Source organism: Trematomus bernacchii, unplaced genomic scaffold (assembly GCF_902827165.1).
Source record: "Trematomus bernacchii unplaced genomic scaffold, fTreBer1.1, whole genome shotgun sequence".
Lineage (NCBI taxonomy): Eukaryota > Metazoa > Chordata > Actinopteri > Perciformes > Nototheniidae > Trematomus > Trematomus bernacchii.
The window spans coordinates 5,327,972-5,352,422 of record NW_022987641.1 but is presented as its reverse complement, the minus strand read 5'-3'; the positions used below and the strand labels follow the sequence as shown (position 1 = coordinate 5,352,422).

The 24,451-nt window shown below is 40.0% G+C and overlaps 1 protein-coding gene across 3 annotated transcripts; it reads left to right on the top strand.

Moving 5' to 3' along the window:
• Positions 1-411: 411 nt before the first annotated feature.
• On the top strand, positions 412-24,449 carry zmp:0000000711 (tubby-related protein 3). Of its 3 annotated transcripts, XM_034133634.1 has the most exons (12): positions 412-512; positions 7,698-7,739; positions 11,309-11,360; positions 16,319-16,481; positions 17,021-17,263; positions 20,046-20,176; positions 20,274-20,459; positions 20,777-20,889; positions 21,490-21,607; positions 21,687-21,785; positions 22,302-22,473; positions 22,552-24,449. In XM_034133634.1, the coding sequence occupies exons 1-12, from the start codon at positions 493-495 to the stop codon at positions 22,683-22,685; spliced, it is 1,473 nt and encodes a 490-aa protein (XP_033989525.1). In that variant the 5' UTR covers positions 412-492; the 3' UTR covers positions 22,686-24,449. The 3 variants fall into 3 exon arrangements, with proteins under 3 accessions (XP_033989525.1, XP_033989526.1, XP_033989527.1); XM_034133635.1 differs by lacking the exon at positions 7,698-7,739 and having other exon boundaries at positions 429-512; XM_034133636.1 differs by lacking the exons at positions 412-512; positions 7,698-7,739; positions 11,309-11,360 and adding an exon at positions 13,459-13,733 and having other exon boundaries at positions 22,552-24,448.
• The last annotated feature ends 2 nt before the right edge of the window (positions 24,450-24,451 follow it).

The following is a 24,451-nucleotide window of genomic DNA, read 5'->3' as shown; positions in this document are numbered from 1 at the left end:
AATATATAGAATAAAAGTACAATTCCAAACAGCAAACTTAATTATTGGTTTATTAAGCCCTCTCTTAGTCTACAACTAAATTAAATATGTGTGGCCACTCAGAAAGGAATAACATTGTGTGTAACAAAGTATGTAGCCTATGTCTTAAACCCAAGTCTACTTGTTGTCATGGTTACTGTTGCAAATCCTTAACAAAACCAGTTATTAATCCAAGTTTCTGAAATAGGTGTTCTTATTGTAAGCTTTAAACATATTTACATGGTAAAAATATAAACAATCAATAGCTCTTCATAGACTGTATTTATAGAAAGCTCTCCACCCTTCTCTAGAATTTCTTCCAATCATCATCCACGTAAGTAATCGGTCAACCAATAGGAACACCCGTTCTTCGTCGGCTCGGTAACTAAGGACCGAGTAACAGAGCTCTTCTCAACCGCGTCCACAAAAAGTATCCTGCCGCACGAGGATCTTCCTTAGCAACCGTGAATAAACATGAGTTACTACAGCATAAGGTAAAATAAAACATACCTCGCATGTTCTTTGTGTTAGTATCTGTTCTGTTTGACCAACTGTGAAACGAGAAGCTAACCGGTGTCGTCACAGTTTGGTTTTTCGCGAAAAAACTTGACTGTCGCCCACAACTTTTATAAAGGCTCCATTGCATACAGTGGAGTCTGAGGCTGCTAACGTTAGCTTCTAATGGTAACAAGCTAGCTATAACAACCCCCAAATGGTAAATGGGCATAAATGGCAGTCGAAATTACTAGTTTTGATGTTTTATGTTAACTATTTATTGTCAAGCCAAGGGAGCGAGCTTACAGTCGGAGTGTCACAGCACAAAACCGCTTTAAAATGTGCATAACCATGGAAGTATATTAATAATACAGCTACATCACCGCCAACACGACGGGCTCTGATACTGATTAGGTTTGCCTGCTCACAAACAACATCTCCAAGAGCCAGTTCTAATTCCCATTTGGAAAGAAAGACTTCATTAATAGTGAGCGAACAACCTCTATCGAGTCTTTTTTGTTGATGAGCAATTTCCGTAGGTATTTCCGTCGATTTAATTTAGATAAACACAATTACATCATAGCTCCGTGAATATGTAGGATTGCATCGAGTTTGGGTATGTGGAATGACTTGAATTGGACTCCACCGTTCTCTGTTTAATTACAATGTATCAAGTCATATGCATCTTAGACATAGCTCATAAGGTGGAAGACACCCAAACACTGACTAGGTTTACGTTTTGTGAAGCCAGAGGCAAAAAAAAGAAAAAAAATGTTTGCCTGTCATGTTGGAGCATGCCTTTTAGTCCTGTCTATTTCTGTGTCAAAGCATTCCTGCAAAGTAGTATGTCCTTACAACCCCAAATGAGCGTCTAAAGCTGTAATAATAGGCTAATAATTAAGTAAATAAGTAAGGCAGTCAGTAGCCTAAATCCAAAACTTGGATTTGACTATATTTTAATGTAACAGAAGATGATAGCCACTGTCAGTCCTACACATAATGAACCATAGTGCTTCCTACACTTTGCTTTTGATGTACACTCTGCTGGTTATGCAAACAGGTGTTAGGAAAATGGATCTTATGTGTGTGTGCGTGATGGACTACTAAACACCGTATCAAGCACTGAAGCAGAGGTCTGCTTTCCTTGTGCAGGGAGATACAAATCAATGTAGCTCCCACCCTTTCCTGTTAAAGTTCCAGTCTGAATATTTGACTTTTTCAGCTTGTTGATAAGGGCTGTTATACAAGGCATAGGCACATAATGTAACATATTGCTTATTATAGTCACAGCGATGTGAAAAGTATTTGAATTGCCTGCACCACAAACAAATATGTGGTTTATTTTCTTTTCTCTTGTTTCATTTTCTTTGTTCTAAATACATCCGTAACATTTTGGAGCCTGCTGTATCAGCTAAATGACGAGTTACTTTGTTTTCCCTGATGTCTAACTTACAATGGGATTTGACACAAGGAAAACTGTGTCAGTTTAGAAATGTTAGAGGCAATGGATTCATTCCTTATCAGCACACATGCTGGGATGCACACTGCTCCGTAGCTCGGATAGTTTGTGTTATAAAGTTCACAGATGGCTGACTCAGCAGTTGTAGTGAGCAACGTTTAAAGACAGTTGAGTGAAGGCACCTTTTCTCTGCTCCTGGTCGACTTTTTAATATTATGCAATGTGTCACTGCGGGTTTTTCCAACCACAAGGACCTCAAGGAGCAAGGAATTTATGAATTCAGTCCTCATCCTTGACCATCATACCACCTTCATTATAAATCAGTCGATTAAAAATAATTCTCCACAGAGATGCTGGTTGAACTTTGCAACTACATTCAGGGCTTGTGGTTGAGTTGTGAGTTACTGCGGTTGTTTAGTGGATTCCAAACACTTACAATATGACCCAGCTGGCCACAGTATCTGTTGCTCAATCACACAGACACTGAAAAAAAAAACCTGGTTTTTAAAATGGAAACACTTTTCCCTTGTGTGCGCTGCATACATTTCACTTAAGTTATAGTTTCTGCTGTTCTATCCAATACATCTATGTTCTTTCACCATTAGAAGATTAAAACACCTAATGGGCAGCAGCTGACATTTCGTCAAAGCTGCCAATACAAAGTAATGCATCATTGTAGTGTCATGAGTAGAGTGTCCCCCCCCAAGGGAAATGGTATTATTATCAACTCCTGTAGCTTTTCCATCATTTGTTTTCAGCTCAATAATTACTCCCTCTGGTGATTGATCCCCCTGCTTATCATCAGCCGACCTATATGTCATTTTCCAGCTGTCTCTCGGGACAAACAGGCATAAACATAATCTTCATTTTCTCTCCCAAAAAAATCAAAACGATTTGGAGGGTTTTGTTCCCTAGCAACAAGATCTGTTTTTAGAAAGTAATATATAGGTTTCAGTTTATTAAGCCACATTTATTAAAAAAGGTATGTGTTTTTAATATGATTTTGCGGAACACTGACTGGTTACTCACATGCTGACAGTTGAGCATACAGAAATCCAGTAATGTTGACGAAGCATAATTTTTTAGAAAAGCTATTTCGGCTATTTTAAGATAAATAAATTCCTGCTATTGCAAAAAAGTCAGATGGTAGACAGAATGTGCGTATGTAGTTTGATATATGCAGTCCCCCCTTTATGACTCACAGGAAATGAGCTGCAACAGAAAGTTTTCTTTAGAAATGTATATATAGTTACTGGGAATACTTTGCTTAAATTCATAGAACATTCAGACTTTGTGCCCAATGTGTGGTTGTGGCACTAGCATTTAAGCCCATCACTTCCATACCTATCCCTAGCTGAACCCTTGTGGGTATCCTAAGGTGTGAAGTCATGGTAACGGCTCCAAGCCTCCGACCTCAGTCTGCCTTAGCGCCGGTAGCTGTCACTCCCCTGGGTGGGACATAGCTACTCTTTGTCAGGGACATAATAGCAGAGATCTTGGAGCCGGCAAGCTCACTGTTAGCTTGTAGAACTGCACAGTGACTCTGAGCTCCAGTGTGAATAAGGATTTTGGTGATACTGTAGACTGTAGAGCCTGGGACTAGTATTCCTGCAGCCGCATCCATGGACACTATAAAGAATGTTGGATCTCAGCCTGTCTACAGCCGCTGGTCATACAGGTAGCTGCACACAGACACATTTTAGTACTAGGAGGAAAATCAACTTGATTCACATCTTCCCAAACTCAATTTGTAATCATAATATGACAAGCTTGTTACTGCAACTGATGGACAGTTATCCTACACACACATTTGTGTAAGCAATTAGTCTAAACATATCAACAAACTTGAAACTGTTATTCTTGAATTCACTGAGGATAGTGCAATACTAACAATATTACAAAGTGTTTATCTGTTTAAGTTTAACATACAAAGGCTTCGTTTGTGCTAGGTTTTTCTTGTGGTTATATTGCAATCTGTTTATATAACCTTTTAAAAATATATAAACTCCATTATGTATTCTGTTTCGAGAATCAATATGGAATCAGGACTTGTTTTCAATCAGGAAATGATATGACCCCAATATATACGAAATTGAATCAAACCATGATAGATTCACACCCTAACTTGCAGCTATAGAGGCAGTTGTTTTAAAATGGTTCTTCCGAATCTGAATCAGAAATTCTGTATTCGTCCCGTAGTGGGGACATTTACCGCGTTATAGCAGCAGAGGCTTATATATTAAATAAAAAGTCAGGCACTATTCTTGCTTTGTGTGCTCACTAAGACTTACAGTTTATGTGTTCCTGTAGGAAGACTGGCTCCTGCTTTAAAACACACACACACACTCAATACAGTTCTCCAAACTGTATTGACTTTTCAGGGCCTCTGCGAGACTGAGAAGTCAGCACTTCTTTGATGTTTCTTCCAGTGTGTGTGTCCCCCCCCCCCCGTCCAGCTGATGGCTGACCTGCAGTCAAAGATGTGCTCTCGCTCATGTTTCTGCCACCATGTCGTTACTTATTCAGAGCTGTAACCAGAGTTGGTGATTTGCGTGTGTGTATCCAAGCTGGGTTTTGTCCCCCCCCCGTATGTTATTGGCTGCTTAATTGGAACACTAATGAAACTAAGGCTGTGTGGAGAATATCCAAGTGATCACAGAAACAGCTGATGTGACTGTCACTGTCCTCTTAGCAATTTGTTAGTTAATGTTGACATTATGACCTATGTAACCATATTTTCCTTCATTAGTGATCCAGTTTGTTGAGGATTCAGCTAGACTTTGATCATTGGGTTTGGAAATGTTTGGCAGACTATTTACCGTGGCAAAGTTAATTTGCGGTTGGATATTCAACAGACCCTTTTCTCACTCAGTTTCACAGAATGCTGGCAGTTAAAAGGCAGTTAGCTCACATCGGATCCCTTGCTTTTAACCACAGGGATTCACTTAGGGACCATGAATAAATTATTGCTTCAATGACACAAAACCAAGGTTGTTTTCAATACCTCTGTCCTGATATCTGTATGAAAAAAATAAGCATTTATTTTCATTGAAACCAAATAATTTGTCATGTCATGTGGCACAGTGACTCTACATTAATACAGCATTATATAATTACAATGGACACTCCTCTTTATATTGGATTTGAGTGTTTTCTCTGTTTTATATGACTATCTTTATGCAAAAATGTTCTGTTTTTTTAATTTATTAAAAACATTTTTTTTCAATAGCTTCTATGTCATGTGACCTAATGACTCCAAACTAGTGCAACCTTGTTTTATTACACTGGACCAGTAGGACACACCTCTTATTACTGAAGAATTGGCGCTATACCTACTGCCTGTCTCAATCATCCAAATCCTAATAATGGTAGTGAATTTAAAAGAAGCATTCATTCGCATTTTCCTTTGACGATTTTTTGGACATTCAGTTAAGATTTGTGATTATAAATTTAAAATCGAACTTACATAAGTAAAGTATGTAAACTCTGCAGGAAATTGCGCATTTAATCTCATCAGACCTCCTTTTATTCTGTATCCTCTCTTAGTTGGAAGCTGAATGGCCTGTGACAGACATTACCTTATGCTAATCGAATGATTTTCTGAAGTGGCAAAGTGGAAGGCTTTTAATTAAAATGAACAACAGAATAAATGAAGTGTTCCGATAAGATGGTCCCTCCGGTTAAAGCCGTGCAATGTCTCAATAACTTTTACATTTGTCTTCTGAAAAGGGAACACACTGTTCACCTTGTCCTCTTTTGCACCCGGAATCAACAGCAGTTTCACAATTATCACCTGACTTCATTATTTATAGCATTGGAAAACATTTCTCAATATAAGTAAGCCGGTTCCATTCAAATGCCTCTGACAAACGTCCTTACAAATATGATGATTTTAATCTGCAGCTGAACAGAAGTGACACCTCTGCCGCTTTGTAAATCTTTAAGGCACAGTGCTAAGACTTCCAATTACAGTGAAGCCCCAGAACTGGCCACAGGTTTTTTTTTTAATCAATGCTGGTGAAGGTGCGCTGTTGAAGGAGCTCAAATCTCCATGGTTACGTTCGCCTGACACACAAGGAAGGGACAACAGGGGCTCATCCTTCTCCAGTCACCCAAGCTTTGACGGACTAATGAAACATTGATCACACACAGCTGTGATGAGACTCTCAGGAAGTGTGCATTAGAGGACATTATCTAAACCCCCAACAGATTGAAGTGTTTATGATAATACTCTGAAGGATGTTGTCCTTTTATTTTACGTTGCACCTGTTCTTCAGCTGACTTCATCATCAGCTTGTTTGATAAAAGGAGAAGACAAACCTTATCAATGCCACAAGGTGAAAGTTCACTCTGGTATATACACTAGAAATTGACAAATGCACAAACATGACCTATTTTTATGGGTTGCACTGGGACTCGAACCTGCAACCATCCAGTTTCCAAGCTAAGTTCCTGACGTTGACTTGAATTAAATGTATTATGTCAACAAATTATACATAACGGTATTAGGTTAGTTGAAAGCAATAATATTAAGTTGAACCTAATATTCTTCATTTAAACTTATATGTTTTGCTTTCAACTAACCCAGGGGTCTGCAACCTTTTTGACCAAAAGAGCCATTTTGCCCCCTTTTCCACCAATGTTTTTGTCTGGAGCCGCAAAACATATTTGATAGCTTGATAGCTTATAAAGTTGAATATAATGTCATATCATAGACAAAAACTACATTTCTTTTGCATTTATTATATTATAGAAAACTGTTTACCTCTAATAATAAACAAATAACTCTTATAAGGAGAATTAAAAAAAATACACAGGCCTACTTTAAAATAAATCAACACAGCACTTGGGGAGTCCTCTGCACATTTGAAGAACATAAATACCATTAAAATGGGCCCACTTTGAAATAAATAAAACATATAGCTGCACCCTAAAAAGAGTTAACTGATTGAATTATGACTGAAAATCATCAGCTGTCTTCCTCTTCCGTTTTTTTCCTCCAATACGTAAAGGCTGCAGCACCTTTGACAACTTCTCTCCACATATCAAACATATCGGTAAGCCAGCATCGTTTGCTGTGAAAGCATATAACTGTCCACGCAGAATTAAACCCTCTGTGTTCCTCCGATACTTTTCTTTTATTTAATTTATCCATAGTTCGCTCATTGAGCCGGGGGTCAGGTTATTCACCTGCAAGAGAAGGCGCTGGCGCGGGACCGTAGCAGGATGTGACGCGTATTTTAGTTTACCTAATTCAAACCGTTTGTTTTTATTTATGCGTCACAGTATCACCTCAAAATACAAGATACGAAACATTTTCAACCGTGCAACAAAATATAAATATTCCTACAAATATTTTCATTTAATTTCCTTATTCCTTCCTTATTTGTCTAAGCTCAATGGAGCCAGAGCAGAGGGCTTAAAGAGCCGCATGCGGCTCCGTAGCCGCAGGTTGCAGACCCCTGAACCAACCTAATACAGTTATGTGACATCTCTTGACATAATACATGTAATTAAAGTCAACGGTTCAGTTTTTCAGCGTAGACTGCTGCTTTCTTGTTTCATTCACGCTACAAATGAATTCGTAAAACCTTATAGGAATATCGGATGCTGCTTATGTTCATAGATATTTGTTATTTTTCTATCTTGCTGCTGATCTTGTTTCACCCTCTTATTTTCCACATGTGCTGTGCTATTTGCTGCCAAATTGCCATTTTCCCCGAAGACCCTCGAGCTCTGCCAGCTTCTCCTCTAACTCAACAGCAAGGTACACACACACACACACACACACACACACACACACACACACACACACACACACACACACACACACACACACACACACACACACACACACACACACACACACACACACACACACACACACACACACACACACACACACACACACACACACACTTCAATCACAGGGTTAACGGAAGTTTTTTAAAGGCTATTTTAGACTGTGTAAACACTCTATTCAGTTTGCAAAAGGGCAAAACAAATTCCTTATTTTCTGCCTTACCTTAGGTCTTTTCGAAGCAGCAGACCAATTATTCTGTAGTTTTCCTTGAATATGAGGCTTCTACAGTATTTCAATGCTATATACCGACATATTTAGGCGGGCCAGGAACATTAACTCTGGCCCCAGCTGTGTCCTGAACAGTGAAAATAAAGGGTTGGAGATGCAGGGCTCCAATACTGAAAGCACTCTTTTGTGCACCCGTCAATCCTCAAATGAAATATGGAGCTGAATCCAATCCAACCAAATGTCAATTCAAGGGTCTTTAATGTTATTCTGTCTTCTTTGATTGTAACTCTTTGGTCAATGTTTGTATCCTTGTTTCTTCTGTTACATTTTGTCTTTGTTGATGTTGCAATATATTGTATTCATCTTCATTATTTGTCTGACTCCTCACAACTTTTTTGACACATGGCCAACTGCTTTACGTCTGTTATGATCACTGTTACGAATTGTGGAAAAGGTAGGACCCAAATGCAGACACAAAAAGGGTAAAGGTCTATAAACAAAAGCGAGCTTTATTACAAAAGCCGATGACAAAAAACATGAAACACAACGAAAGCACAAGGAAAAAACATTACCGAAAGACTGACCGTGACTGACATGGAGGGAGACAGGAAAAACAAACAATGAACCGACAGGGGAACACAGGGAAAGACAAGACTAAATACAGAGAGGGGTAATCACGGGACAAGAAACAGCTGGGTTAGGGAGGCAGAAACACAAGGGCAACAGGTGAACACAATGAGACAATCAGACACAGGAGGAAAAACACAGGAAGGAAAACAAGAGACAGGGAGAACAGGACAGCAAAACAAAACCCATTACCAGACAGACAACACTAAAACCGTGACATAACACCAAGATCGTGACAACGGCGTGTCAAAGATGGTAACATGCTTTTTTTCTTGCCTAAACTAAATTGGCGTCATCGGTCGCTACCGTGTGGCACATCAAGGAAACATGCATTTCTATGTCAAAGCTACCACACAAATGTTTAATCACACCTTTCCGACAAAAATCGCTTCAATGGTACCACAAACTCTGTTTAAGTGTTGGAAAACTGTGATGTAAGTTTCCCAATCCCCAGGTCTCTGCAACATATACAAAAAGCTGTAGTGACTTCCCTCAGGTCTCTTTTCTCACCATCTCTCTGACAGTCCCGTAAGTGTAATTAAAAACTACTATCATCCTGTTTTCTTACTCTTCTCCCTGTTGCAAGAACATGTCCTCTGGTTCCATAATGGCCTCCCAGGGAACCTATCTGTAGCCAAAGTCAACAGTGAGGGATACTTGGAGAGCTGACATGACATGTTGGTGCGAGATGACTCATTTTGACTTAGAGTTGACAGATCATGACTCAAGCCCATGCTGGCTTAAAAGAAGGGGAATTAAAGACCTTGTGTTCATCTTGACATAAATGGGTTTCCGGTGTTCGTCACCTTATGAGATTCTGTGACTGTCCTTTGAAGATGAGCTGTTGGGACTCAGGTTGTTATGCAGTGTGTGTCATCACCTACACACAAGAGCTTAGGACAATATGTGATTGAGGGAAATAGACATTGAGGGGTGAGCAGTATCAGATGAGCTTAGCTGATGGAGAGATATGTGATTTAAAAAACTTCTCATTATACTCTTAATCCTTTTATAAAAAAAGAAACTAATTAAAGTCCAGCCGAGATATGAGCATGAGCTATTTATAAATGTACCCGACAGTAAAATAGAAAAGAAAAAGAGTTAGTGCAAGCCCCTAGGAAGTGAGCCAGCCATTGAAGCCCATTTTCCTATTGGCCAAACGGTGGTACTACAACTTCCATGTCAATCACTTGGGCCAAAAAATACTTTGACTTACATAGGTAAATCAAATACAAAGTGCAAACACTAAAATAGGCCTTTTTTAAATCATTAGGTCTTTAAAGTTATAAAATGGTTTAAAATGTGAATCTAGAGTTATTTTTCCTTTCATTTGACTGATGGAGACCGGTCTTGGCACTATAGATTGGAGGCGGGGCCTAAGGAAAACTCAAATTTGCATGCTCTATGGTCCCAATGGATGTGAAAGATTACCAGAAGCTCTGTCTATTTTCTATTCCTGAGAGTCGGGCCATTTTAGCTTCATGCTCCTCTAAGCAACTTTCATAGGAATGAACGGGGCCCCACCTCCAATGTTTTATCCGTACTTTGATCTGACCTCATTCTCTTTATACATCCATGAGTTGGCGACCTACACGTTGCATCAGCCAGTGTCTGACAGAGAGACAGGACTCTCTGACTAAGACTTCAATAGTAAAGTCTCCTGCTGCTGCCTTTCTCTCCCCTCACTGTGGCTAAGCAACAAGGGCCCGGTCCCTTCAGACAGGTGTCTAGGGTGAAGTCTCAGAGGATAGACTTCAAGGCTCCCAGCTGGAGCTTTAACGGACCGTCCACACAGCAGCGTTAAAAAAATCTTGGAGGTGGGCGTATCTGAAGCTTGGGGATTTTTTGCGAGCAAGGCACCAACAACCAATCACATGAATCTCCCGTCCCCGATATACGAAGCAAAAAAGTTTGAAGTAAACTGGATATAAACTCCCCAAACAGGCGAAAACCTACCACTGTCTCTGCCACCTCCCTCCATGCCTGGCTCCTCCGGTTTATATCCCGGTAGGTAAATAGGGACTGGTCATAAAGCACCGGGTGATTCCCTACCGCTAATTTCTCCTCCATTTTTTGGAATATGAGGAAATGACCTGCGGTATGTCTCTCCCAGCATACTCGCGGTTTGATTGGCTAGCGCTTGAACTGTCAGATTTGCATACACGGGATTTGATTGGCTGACGCTTCCACCTCAGCTTCAAAAGTTGAACATTGCTCAACTTTGAATCCTGAAAATCCTGAAAATCTCCGCTCGCCTGCCCACAATGCAGTTCGGCGAAAAGTGAGGCAAAGTGACGTCACCCCATTCAAAGTGAATGGGCAGAAGCGTTTCAAGATTTTTTAACGCTGCTGTGTGGACGGTCCGTAACTCTTTCCTTCTCTCCATCAAAAACTGCTTTCTTATATTCTTTCTGTCATTTTCTCAGAGAATCAGTCATGCTATGTTTCACCAAAAAGCTAAGAAGGAGAGTTGTTCTTGCTTATAAAACTGCCACCACTGTCACTTAACTCTACTATTATTTCACAGAAGGCCTTAACACATTTTGATTGCCTTGTGGTTTGTGCGACAGCAGTGGTGACCTCTACTGTGCTTATAAGGAAAACTTCAGTGAAGATGCTTTTATAGATTAATGTGTGCGAAATATTGAACGAGAAAATGTGTTTCTGTTTCTCTGTAGTGGCATTGAAGACGACAGTGCCAGTCTAATGCAACAGAAGCTGGAAAAACAGGTAGGAACAAACTTGAATCATTCCAAAGCTGTTTATATTTTTGTAAATATTCTGTTGAAAATCTGTATTTCTTCACAGTTTCCAGTGACCTAGGACTGTTTACGAGGATTCAAAGCTCAACATTTACTTTGAACAAAGTTAGATAACATTTTGAAATTCATACAATCTTTTCATCTACAAAAATGTTGTGCTTCAATCCCTATTCGTGGTAGTAAGCCATTCAAAAACACAACTTTCACTGCGGTTGAAAAGCTGTTTGCCCTCCCGCTTACCACACACAAAGGGAAGCACACTCTGTATTTACAGGGCAGTTTAGCAGCAAACTAACAGTACCGTCAATTACATTTATATAACAGCAATCTTCCATCAGCATCTTGTGTTGTTTACAGCTATAAAGCAGCCCCTTTAGCCTGATTAAGCCCTCGGCTCTATCTCACACAGGGATGGTGGTTTTGAAAGCTAACCTGTCATGATTTAGCATGGAACCAGTTAAATCTCAGTCCTGAGATGACCCTGTGCTCTGCCACTGCGGTGTCACCCAGGGGTGCCTGCTGTTGGCAGGAGTTTGTTATCACCGCAGTGGTGTGCAATTTAGCGATTAATGTTGTTGGTTCGGAAACCTTCTGTTTTTCACCTGCCCGGTCACTTGGAATTTTGTTGCTCTGTCTGAATTAGTTTTCTTTCATCCCCCCCATAACCTGACATCGCCCTTCTTCTGTTTCACATTTGTTCTCTTTTCATCCTTTCCCCCCCTGAGTCTCTGTAAGATGCTTTATCCCAAACCTTGCTGAAGAGCCGGGGTTGTAGAGCTTTGATTTAAGCTGGAAGCCTTTCTCCACTATCTCACACATGAGGCAGACAGGAATGAGAGGAACAGATTGGTGAGTTCAAAGAGAGGGAAGGATTTAGTGCAGGCGCCTGGCTTTAAGTGTGTGTGTGTGTGTGTGTGTGTGTGTGTGTGTGTGTGTGTGTGTGTGTGTGTGTGTGTGTGTGTGTGTGTGTGTGTGTGTGTGTGTGTGTGTGTGTGTGTGTGTGTGTGTGTGTGTGTGTGTGTGTGTGTGTGTGTGTGTGTGTGTGTCCCACTGTGGCTCAGTTATGCTGTCCTAACAACCTCACTTTAGTCTTCTGTTCTTATGTAACATGAAGATAAATATTAAAAGCCAGAGGAGTAGGATTTTCCATAAAGCAATAAACAAAAATAATCCCTCTCAATCTTCCCTAATCTTATGGAAGTGTGTGGCATTGTCTATACCTGTAACCTCTGCAAAAACATAGCAACAAGGTGTCTGATCAGAAGCACACATCCAAGAAGAGGCAACTAAAATGGAGGACACGCAAATGCAAATACAGCGAGGTGAAGCGCAAAGCTGACAAAGGGGTTGGCTTTCATCCCCTCGCCATCATCCGACCCCTTGTTGAGTCCGGGAGGAGGGGCTAGCTTTAATAATGTGTTTACAAACCCCAACTGACAATACTTTATTTATCTGGGGGGGGGGATTGACTTTTTTTTACACTTAATCCATTTTAGAATGAACTAAAAATAAAAGATACATTAAAACAAATTAAATCATTATTATCATAAAGTATAAAGTAAAAAAGATAAAGACATTTAAATAAACATAAGAAGTCAAAGAAAAATTTCCAATAAAATAAATGAAAACCTCAGAAGTTAAGATAAAGATCTGCACATACCACAATAAATATCATTTATTTTAAACATAAACACAGTGGTGTGTTAGCATTTATTGGCGGGGGGGATTTGTGACAGCTGCCAACAGAAACAGTACAACAAAAATGTAAACTCTAAAAGTTTACTGTGTTTCTTCCATACTATTTTAAATAATACAATTAAATAATCAGAGAATAATATTAGGAGCACTGTGGTTGTTCCCCGTATCTCACTTTGAGCGCACCTCCCTCCCTTTTTCTCTCCCTCTATCTCTCTCCTTCCTGCTGTAGCACTAACGACGGCTGATTCAGTTAGAATCGGTGGCCGCGCACACACACAGACACACACACTCTCTCACACACACACACACACACACACACACACACACACACACACACACACACACACACACACACACACACACACACACACACACACACACAGTGGCGCTCAGCATTTGCCTGAGACAGACCTTTTCTCTGTCAGAGGAGCACAAAGTGCAGAGGAGGCTGTCGGTGTTTCAGCTGTCACACTCCAGATCCAGGAGAGGGGTGAGGGACAGGGAGTCATGCCCAGCAGGAGAGCTGCTCTTTGGGGGAGAACGTACTTACATCTGACCTCAAGACAAACGGGACTTGTGGTGTTTTTTCTATAAAGACACCGGTTATTTTGAATCACACTTGTTAAGGATGTCAATGGAACGGGTTGGTAACTTCTTATATTTATTTTTCTGATATATTTCCTTTTTACAAGTCTGATAATAACAGTTTGGATGCTTGTTCTTGATAGAAAAAGAAACCAAAAGAAAATTCAGACACCCAGTAATCTCTCACTGACTTCATTAAACTTTTGTTGTTGTATTATTTGAAAAGACACACATTTTTATACAGTTTGTCTCACTTTTTCAGATGTATACCTTAATGTACTTTATCTCATGTTTTGGCTGGTACAGGAAATACTGTATGTGGAGCTTGAATGAAGTCACATCCTGGTCTCAAAATCTTTACAAAACAATGCAGTATTACAATGGATCGGCTTAAAATAGCAGCTAGAAAGGGAAGGCGATACAATGTGGTCAGACTTTGATTAAATGAAGAATAAGTCAAGAGTGAAGGCTGACCACGCAGGCGGAAAAAATAAGTCTTTGGACATAACTTTAGTCTCATGTTCAAGTGATTCTGATGCCGTTTTACTTAATTCAGTAGACCTCTTCTAAACAAAAGGAAGACTAAATCAGATCGCACTAATCCAGAAAATAACACTTACTTTGAGAAAAATCAATAAAATATAATGTTTAGCTTAAAGGTGGGGTAGGTAATTTTGGAGAAACCAGCTCGAGTGCGCTAGAATTTGAAAATACACAGCCAGAAAAAATCTGCCACTTCCTTACAGAGCCCCTCCTCCAACACACACGAACGCGCACATGACCAATGAGGGCACGAGATAAGTTTGTGCACAGATGGAAGGCTGACAGGCAGGTAGGCCATCCAGTTATTTTAGCCGGGCCGGCTCAGATGATTGGTCGTGCTTTTTACAGTATTACGGCTTCCACAGATGACATTTTTTTATGGATTTTTTGTCAAAGCACTTAAGCTATTCATTGCTATCGGGATGTTAAGAGCATTCCATGGAATATAACAAAAAGTGTATCTCGAGCCGGTTTCCAAAAGTTTGGAATCCATCATCAGGTCATTAAATGTAATCATCATCAGCAGTAGTGTTTTTCCCGTATTACCATTTTGATATTTGGCTATCTTTTCACATGCATATTTAACACTAACGGTAATGACAGTCATTATGATAATTCTGCTTTATGATTTATGCATTTCTCGCCTTTATTTTTAGCCAGGAATGCAAATCCTGGGGTCCTTTAAAAGCAGAGTATTTTGAAATGATAACAAATCTATGACCATATTTTAAAGCTCATGTGAAAATCATCTTTTACTTGTACCTTTAAAATCTTAACCCACCTGTTGTCAATGGGTGGTTATTGGTTTTTATGGATTTTCTATGCCTCTATGTAAAAAAACATTATATTTATACACATTTTCCCTCATAAGTCACCACATGCAGTGGGAGCAGATCATGCTGTGGTTGAACTGAGGGGAAGAAACAGTGACACACATCTTTTCAAACACATTTTCTCAGTAACTGATGGGTTATGAAAGCTTTTTGGTTTGGCAAATACAAGACAAAGCCTCGCTACACAGCTTCACTAAACAAGACTTGTTGTGTATTTGACGCTCTAATTAATGCGTTGTGTAATCCATCGGCTGCTCTGACCACAAACACTGGGGCCCGGGGGGGCACTGGATACAGCATGACCAGGATGCATTTACTGCCTTTTATTGTAACTCAACATAAATCATTATCCGCTATACCACGGTACCTAAAGCAATGCTGTGTAGTCATTATGCTAAATAACAGAATTGTTGGATCTGCCTAATTTCTTCACAAAATACACAGCACAGCTTGCGGCGTTGAAAATGTACTGCACATTTTGGTCTAACCCTGACAGTTTAAATTAACAAAACTGTGAATTTTGATATCGAATACAGCCTAAAATCAAACAAAACACCAGTGGCTATTCAGTGAACCCATTCAGAGGTATTCAGCCCTTGGAATCATTGTTGGGTTTTATTTCGGTTAATTATTTTAGCCCCTTCTTGGTTATTTTCTTGTTGTGTGAGTCATCCCACAGTCACATAACCTGTATTATGTGTTTATCTTCCATGCAGTGTGGGTGTTTAACACTAATCTCATGATTTAAGTCACGAGATTAGTATACCTATACCTTGCAAGGTTGCCATTTCTATTATGTAAAATATTCATGCTTTGAGTCACTTATCCCATTATGTAGCTATGCAATATGTATCCTGCTGCCTAACAGGGAGGATTTAGCACCAGGAGATTCACAAAAACACTGTCGAGGGTGTGGCTTAATTACCTATTCAGCTTAGATGGGTTTTTGTCGCAGTTAAATGGCAGTGTTGGTCTGTTGCCGCAACACTTTATCTCAAAGCAGAATATTTTAACAACTGGAAGGACACTCTGAAAATGATTTTAAAATAATCCCCATTAGCCTCAGTTATCTTCATGTTAATGTTATCCTCCTGGTCATTTGCAGTACCTTTTGACAGGCACAGGTTGGAACTCATCATGCATACTAATGTTATTACCCTCTGAATAGAAGCCTAATGTATATATGCATGTAGTTGTTTCCCACTCCTTTGCCTTCACATCTGACTGAGGTTTTCACAGCGTTTCTGCTCTTGTGTCCGGTCCACAGAGGGCCCTGCTGGAGCAGAAGCAGCGGAGGAAGCGGCAGGAGCCTCTGATGGTGCAGCCCAACACCGAGGCCCGGCCCCGGCGCTCCAGGACGCGGCGGGGGGAGGAGCAGGCCCCTCTGGTGGAGTCACAGGTCCACATTACCAACGATGTCATCATTGATGGTGAGGAAAATTGTGTTTTATTTCTTTAATCTTATAAATATGTTGGAATAATTCTGTATAACAGAATGGTTTTAAAAAAAAAAATATGTTACTTAAAAATGCAATTATTCAAGTTTTTTTTGTGATCAATTTTGTATGTATTTAAGGCAGAACAACATGGTATAATATACATACATACAATGTGAAGGAACATAGATACAGCTCCCTTACACAAACAAAAATAACACCCTCCCCATGACCCCTGTGAGCTGGACTAAGCGCCAATAGGTAATAAGTAGCATACAATTACACATTAATCAGAAAAGAGGAGAGAGAAAGGAATCACATCCAGTGCTACATTATTTTGATATAAAGAAGCAGGAAATGTATCTGTTTGAAAGGCAGTTTCATAGTGTGCCGCTGCATAAATGCACAGCATACACTAAAGATAATGCAGTAATTGGTGTTACTGTGCTGCAGACTTGCCCTGACACAGTTCTGTGTAATTACCACATTTACAACTAATCTAATAAACCTCTGACTGCGCTCATCTCCTGTAGGTATCGATGGCCCGGCAGCTTTCCTCGGCTCTGAAGCTCCTGATCTGGGAATGAAAATCCTGTCAGTAAGCCAGTCCCAGACCCTGTCCCAGTCCCAGTCCCAGACTCTGTCCCAGTCCCAGTCCCAGACTCTGTCCCAGTCCCAGTCCCAGTCCCCTGTTGCTGAGGAGCCTGAGAGAGATGGAGACACTGAGACGCTGCTGCAGCCAAAGACAGATATCCACGAGTTACTGCAGAAACAAGGTGAGTCCTGGGATAGGTTGACTTTAAAAGAGGAAATTCACGTTGGTTTTTGTTTTTATTTCGTGAAGAGAGTTTAAATATAGTTGCATAATTTGGAACAAAGCTTCAAAAGTCTGAGATTTTTTAGTAATTGATGGAAAATTACACTTTTGTGCCTGAATATTAATTTAACTAACTCCATACATTCTTATTAAGGCACACATTTTCTTACTAAGACAGTTCAAATCCACAAAGCCCTCTGATTGACTTGTATCCTGCGCTCAGGGGACGTACCGTCTTCAGTCAAACATAAGAGCCAAATTTGGTTTCATGAGCACGCCCGCTGCATTACTCGCCTTCCTCCCTGACGCTGTGGAGTCCCCTGATGCTGTTTCCACTCTGTGTTAATGTAGTTGTTCTTCCAAATCACTCCAGATTAGCCGCTGTTGTTCAGCAAAGTCGGATTTTTGAATACATCCCCAAAGATGTTTTAATCACCCCCCTGCTGCAGTGTGGAATAATGGAGAAGACAGTGGTGTGATTGATGGGGAGGCAGTGAGAAATGGGTCATTTAATAATAGGCCCGGGGCATTGTTCACACTGCAGTGCTCATCTTTGGCATCACTATAGATACTGCTACCCACATTAGCAGCCAACATGGCATGCACTTATACACTTTATGGAAGAAGTGTTCTCTTCTAATCCACCCGCTGCCTTGGAGCATAACAAATGTTTTCATTACATTACATTTATTTTGGCTTTTATCCAAAGCCACCTACAATAAGTGCATTCAACCATGAACATACAATCTCAAAACAGCAAGAATTCAGCAGGCACATTAGCTTTCAACAGGCACACCATTTTAAGTGCTACTGGATTCGCTTCAAAGAGGAAAAACCTTTCTAAGTGCTGCATACAGAAATAAAAAATGATTTTTGTATTGGCCAACGTGCAGTGGAAACGGGTTTTGGAGACTTTGACGGAAGACATCTTCTGCCTGTGCTTTACTGTGACGGTAGCAAATCGTCCTTCTGTATAATTAAAGGTCTCATTGTTAATGTCAGCCCATTGAAGCGGGAGGAATATGTCCTCAGAACCGAGAGCAGGTCTTTTTGGCTCTCTGTTCCGTGTAATACACCCACCCCTGAGGAAATGGAAGAATGACAAAGTCTGTGGAACATTCATATTTGATCAGCTCATTCAATCAAGTATTTCTGACTTGATCTATCTTTTTTGGTGTTATTCAATAGGTTGTTGGGTAGAGAATTCCTCTTTCCAAATGGTTGGTCTCACACAAGATGTTTCGGTGTGTTTATTGGAGCTCTATTGCCACTGTTAGAGGGAAGCTAGCATTTTCTATCGGTACTTCATAACGCTATTTGCTTTCTCTCAGGGAAAGCTGCACTTCTTGGGTGCATCTCTTGTAAAAACCCCAGTATAAACATTGTGTGTGGCTCTGTTGTCCGTCACATCATTATTCTTGTTCAATTCTGCATACAGGCCAGTGCTCAGGACATGTTGGCCCAGGTGGCAGGATGGCTCTTCTGTGTGCCAAATTTAAAATGCTCTGGCTGTGTGAAGAAGCAGGCTTTACCACCGGTGTGCTCAAATTAATATTATGTAATCACTTCAAAGCTAAAGATTGGATATCCGGTAATAGGGACAATGCTGCATCAAATGTCCTACCAACCACATGATTGTAATTCATTTAATTTCTGGTCAATCATTTCAAGTTAAATGTCATAATTTTACATATGTATCATAGACACACTGCTTACTGAGATATTTCCATACCAGTGGACCACTGTCGTCCTTCTGACAGCACATTAAAGTGGACTACAGCTGTGACCAGGCAGATAAATCAAATTATCAATGAGGAGACAGATGTCTCAAGCAGTGCAGAGCGGCATCAGTGAGTCATTTTTCATCTGCACGACTGCACGGCGCTGCCTCTCCACAAGCACACAGATGCAAGCTATGGGTCATCTGCTCACATTAATGTCAACCTTGCAGAAACAGGCTCAGAAAAAGATGCATTGTTTGTGACAGGTATTGAGGCCATGAGCAAAATGTGATCTTTCGGTAGGTGAATGATGAGCAGAGCTTAAATTGGAAATGGGAAATGTTACCCCACCCACAACCCAGGAAACTATCTGCAAGGATTACTCATTGATACTCTTCAGTTACTGGAGATAGTTACCAATTTCGTACGGGAAAACAAATACCTTTACGCATTTCACTTTGTGTGCTAACCCAAGCCTTCATTTTCTGAAGAGACGTACCCAGTGGCAGGCAGAATTGCATAGTTAAAGCAAGGCTTATTAGGAACCAATCTAATACCAAATGGTGTTTTTATTCTACTGCCATTAGTATGCAATCAGCGTTAACTTCATAATGATAAGTTCAAGCTTTAAACGTTGCCGCTTTGACTTCATTGTTGTTCTGTTTGATAGGAAGCAGTTCAAATATGGCTTAGTTACATTTGCAAGGCTTTATCCACTTTCATCTTTTGCTGTTAAACACTTGAAATAATTCCCTGTGTAAAGAAAAAGGTAGCCTAACTATACAATTTTACTGCAATATTTTTGCTTCAACTGATGCTTTGTTATTGGATCAGCTCGTGAGAAATTATTTGTCATATCCAAGACCATAGATGAACCAAAAGAAACTGTGAAATCCACCTCGGGACACACTTTTGAACCACTATATGCACAGTCTCTGGGATTTATTTTCCTCTTCTGTCTTGTGTTGATTTGTGTAGAAAAAGAAAGGCCTCTCACATCTCTGCCCCCTCTCTCTCCAGGTCTGTGTGGCAGTATGAACTTTGATGAAGACAGCGAGCATGAGGACGATGGTGAAGAAGAACGAACGCGCTCCCTGTCCCCCAACGCTGACACCAGACCAGCCTCTGCCGCCAGTGGCAAGGACATTCCAGTGAGTAACAAATACACCAGGCGTAGATGACACAATACCACATAACAGTGAAATACAGTCTAAAAATGCTGTTATTTAAGCACTGTGTTGTTCCCAGGAGGGGAGCTCCGGATCTCCCACAGCAGAGAGCGCACTCGATGTGGCCAACCTGGAGGAGTTTGTCCTGCTTCCTGCTCCACGTGGAGTTACTGTTAAATGTCGAATAACCCGGGACAAGAAGGGCATGGACCGCGGCCTCTACCCCACCTACTTCATGCACATGGAGAGAGAGGATGGCAAGAGAGTGAGTAGCCTCAGAAAAAACACCATGATAAAGATGATTGGGAGGCGTGTAGCGCAGTGGATAGAGCCTTGGTGTTGGGATCAGGGGGTCACAGGTTCAAACCCCACTGCAGTCAGCATGTCGTTGTGTCCCTGGGCAAGACACTTCACCCCAAATTTCTCCTGTGGGGATTGTCCACAGTATTGAGTATGTAAGTCGCTTTGGATAAAAGCGTCTAACAAGTAACATGTAATAATGATTGAAGAATAGTGGCGTTTGTAGCCTAAGTGTACAGTAAAGATATACATAACATATGTGTCTTTCTTGTCTCTTTCCAGGTCTTCTTGCTGGCAGGAAGGAAGAGGAAGAAGAGTAAGACATCCAACTATCTTATTTCAGTGGATGCCACTGATCTGTCGAGAGAGGGGGAGAGCTTCATAGGAAAACTGAGGTAAAAAGCCATTTATTTTTTGTCCACTGAAGAACACATTGTCTCTGTCATTTTCTGATAGCATTCATAAACATACGTCTCAAAGTTAAAACTGAAATCTGGCTAACATCCCCCTGAAGATACAGTTAAGTTGAGTTTTTCACGTTTATGACACGATCAACACGTCTGTTAAATAGCTACATTAGATGGCATTTTAAATAAACTACATTTGAGCTGAGATTTCAGACACTTAGCAAGTCTTTGCAATGCTGTTAATAAACTGTGTACAAAGCATGAATTAATAGCTGTTTCTATGCTGTACCATGTGTCATTTCTTATATTCAAAGCCTCTGCTTATGTTTTGAAATCCCCCTAAAAAGATATATTTAAATCCTCAGAAAATCCTCAATTTGTGTGCCGTTTTTTGATTGAATTTGAACATGTTAAGGCTAAATGCCAATAAATATGAATTGAAGCAGAATATTTCAAAGCTGTGTCAAAGGTTTTTGTCAAAGTCCTAGTTATGTTTGGCTGCTTTTAAGAAGAACATTGCTACTACCCATGACTCAGATCTGTGCCAAATACCAAACGGTGTGAACCTTTTGTGTTGTTTTCTATCAGGTCCAACCTCATGGGCACCAAATTCACAGTGTATGACAACGGCACCAATCCCTGCAAACACCCCGGGACGCTGCTGGAAGAGAGCAACACCCGACAGGAGATGGCTGCTATCTGCTACGTGAGTGACATGCACACAAAGTCCCCTGCATTTCATAACATTAAAGTGAAACTGTCTCACCCTCTGTTCCACTTGGCAGGAGACCAACGTGCTGGGATTCAAAGGACCACGTAAGATGACTGTCATCATTCCGGGTATGAACATGAACTTCGATAGAGTCCCCGTACGACCTCAAAACGTGAGTCCGATGCTCACGAAATATTCACTTTAAGTAGAATGTTTTATAAGAAGAAAGACGGGACAAAAGATTCAACTCCAGGTTCGAGACATTCTTATGTACTTCATGGCTGATAGTACGGTCGCAGATTTTGTGCAGTTAATTGTATTTTTAGGGAAATTGCATATCCATAAAAAGAAATGGGCTGACTCCAAACCACATTTTTTACATTTCTATCAAGAATCTAAACAATATATTAGCACTATTAAAAACATAAGGAATAAGAAGGGCAATCAAAACTATTTTGATATTTAAAAAATATTTAATCTGAAGTATCAAAATGTATTTTACTTTCCTTTTTTTATTTTTATTTTTTTACTTTATGTAATGTTTTGTTGCTTTGTGTATCTGCCCCTGGACTTTGTTGTATGGAGAATGTATGATATTCATGTATGATATTGAATAGATAAATAAAACCTCACTTTAAATACGAGCATCAACTGAATGAATAAAAACCTGAATATGTTGGTATTACAGGAGCTGGAGAGCCTTCTGAGCAGGTGGCAGAATCACTCTCTGGACAACCTGATCGAGCTGCACAACAAAGCCCCCGTGTGGAACGATGACACCCAGTCCTACGTGCTCAACTTCCACGGCCGCGTCACTCAAGCATCAGTCAAAAACTTTCAGATAGTTCACGACAACGACCGTAAGTATTCAGCACTAATCACTGTTTGTCCTCACACATTTTCACTGATGATTAACCTGATGTTTCCCATACCTCCAGCTGACTACATCGTCATGCAGTTCGGCAGAGTGGCTGAAGACATCTTCACTCTGGACTTCAACTACCCCATGTGTGCACTGCAGGCCTTCGCCATTGGCCTGTCGAGCTTTGACAGCAAGTTGGCCTGCGAGTAACGCTCCAGTTTTAATTCCACATCACCACATTTCCTGTCCTTCCCTCAAAACTCTTCTCCAGGGGCTGTTTGGAAGCCGACAGCTTACATCACGGAGAGCTGGTTCACGCAGAAGTCACACAGATACGAGACTGATAAAGAGGATACTGATCAGAGACTTTGGGTGATCCAACAACCGTCTTGGTTCCATTTTAGGGTTAGGGTGATCAGTTTAACTGTGTGTATGTGCACACGTACTAAAAGGGAAAAGAAAGAGCAGAACACACTTTCACATCTTGTCAGACAGGCTTTTTTCTGTTGCCTTCCTTTGATTTCACTCTGTCGTTGCTAAAAAGATGGCGATGTCTGAGATGTTACTCAACAGAGTGTAAACCATTTTGAATGACAAAAACATGGCCTTTCCTCTGGCGCCACCCTCAGGCCAAACGTTAGAGTTATTTAGTGATAAGGGACTTTAAGAAAGCAAAATTCAGTTTTGCATCAAAGCCAGCATTTCAATGTTGTTTACATCTTTAAATGTGGCTCCATGATTTAATATAACTCATTTTGACGCTATTATCTTATCATCAGTTTGTCAACTCATTCTCGTGTGGAAGGTGCCTGTCTTACGGTTTTTGTGTTTGTTTTTTGTGTGAATATGTGTAATTTCTATCTTGTGACTGTGATTTTTCTTTGTTATAACACGTTGGATTATCATTGAAAAAATAACATAAACGCAGAATTGCACATTTAAAGAGGAAGCATTAACATACTGTTTATACAATGCCCTCTTTTTAATCCGTTTTTAAACAACATAAAATACTAAATGTCCTTTCAAGACATGGATTTTTAAAATAATGTATGCATTAATACACTACACGGATCTTATATTTTCATTGGAGCACAGATTTTATTGAGTTAAGATGGAGTTGGAGGCAATTTTGTACAGCTCACATTAAATTGTATTTGCATAGAAGTGTCTAAAATATAACTGCCAGTGTCTCATCATCTCAATGTCTTACCCTTTACATTTTAAGGGAAACTTAAGGGAAATCGATGAAAGATGGCATCCTTTACATCATCATTAAATGTCCCTTACATCTTGTTTATTTACTGTACTGTAATGTTTAAAATGGACCTGAAAACATCTGTATAGTACATATATTTTTAAGGACATATCTAATTCACTGTTACTTTAATCAGTCTAATCTGGAACAGAACATATGTTTAGGGCTTTTTAGGTTTAGATCTAATTTGAAAATGTTGTTTCTTGATCAGAAATCCCCAACAAATACCTGTTTTAAAGAAATTAATAATACAAATATTTTCAACTGTGTGCCAGGAACTTATGAAAATAGTTTTGTCATTTTGTGTGCAATGAAGTTTTAAAGAGAGGAAGAAAATGTATAGAAAATATTTTGAAATATATCATGCAAGAGACTGTTGTGATGCAACCAGATATACGGCTGTATTGGAACAGATGAAGATTTAACAATGGACGATCAAACCTGAAAATCATGGTGAAACACAGAGAGAGAGAGATGAATGTATTCAGTGAACAATTTATTTTCAAAACAAAAAGTACTTATTTCCATCAATGTAAAAACATTTAAATAACCAAAATAAAGACATTTTGAAAGTGCTTTGTAAGTGTGAACTTTCTGCTTCCATGTCTTAAAGTAAATTGCACATAATTGATACATTGTACATTTTGTCTCTGAGCGAACAACTGATAACATTCAGCTCAACTGGACACCTTTAACACTGTTAATGTCTGAACGATCAACA

Bases quoted from the DNA above. Each gene is read 5' to 3' on its own strand.
- zmp:0000000711 (XM_034133634.1), top strand. From the start codon at position 493: ATGAGTTACTACAGCATAAG. The intron at 513-7,697 runs GTAAAATAAAAC...TTTTCCCCGAAG, and splicing joins ATGAGTTACTACAGCATAAG to ACCCTCGAGCTCTGCCAGCT. The intron at 11,361-16,318 runs GTAGGAACAAAC...TCCGGTCCACAG, and splicing joins AACAGAAGCTGGAAAAACAG to AGGGCCCTGCTGGAGCAGAA.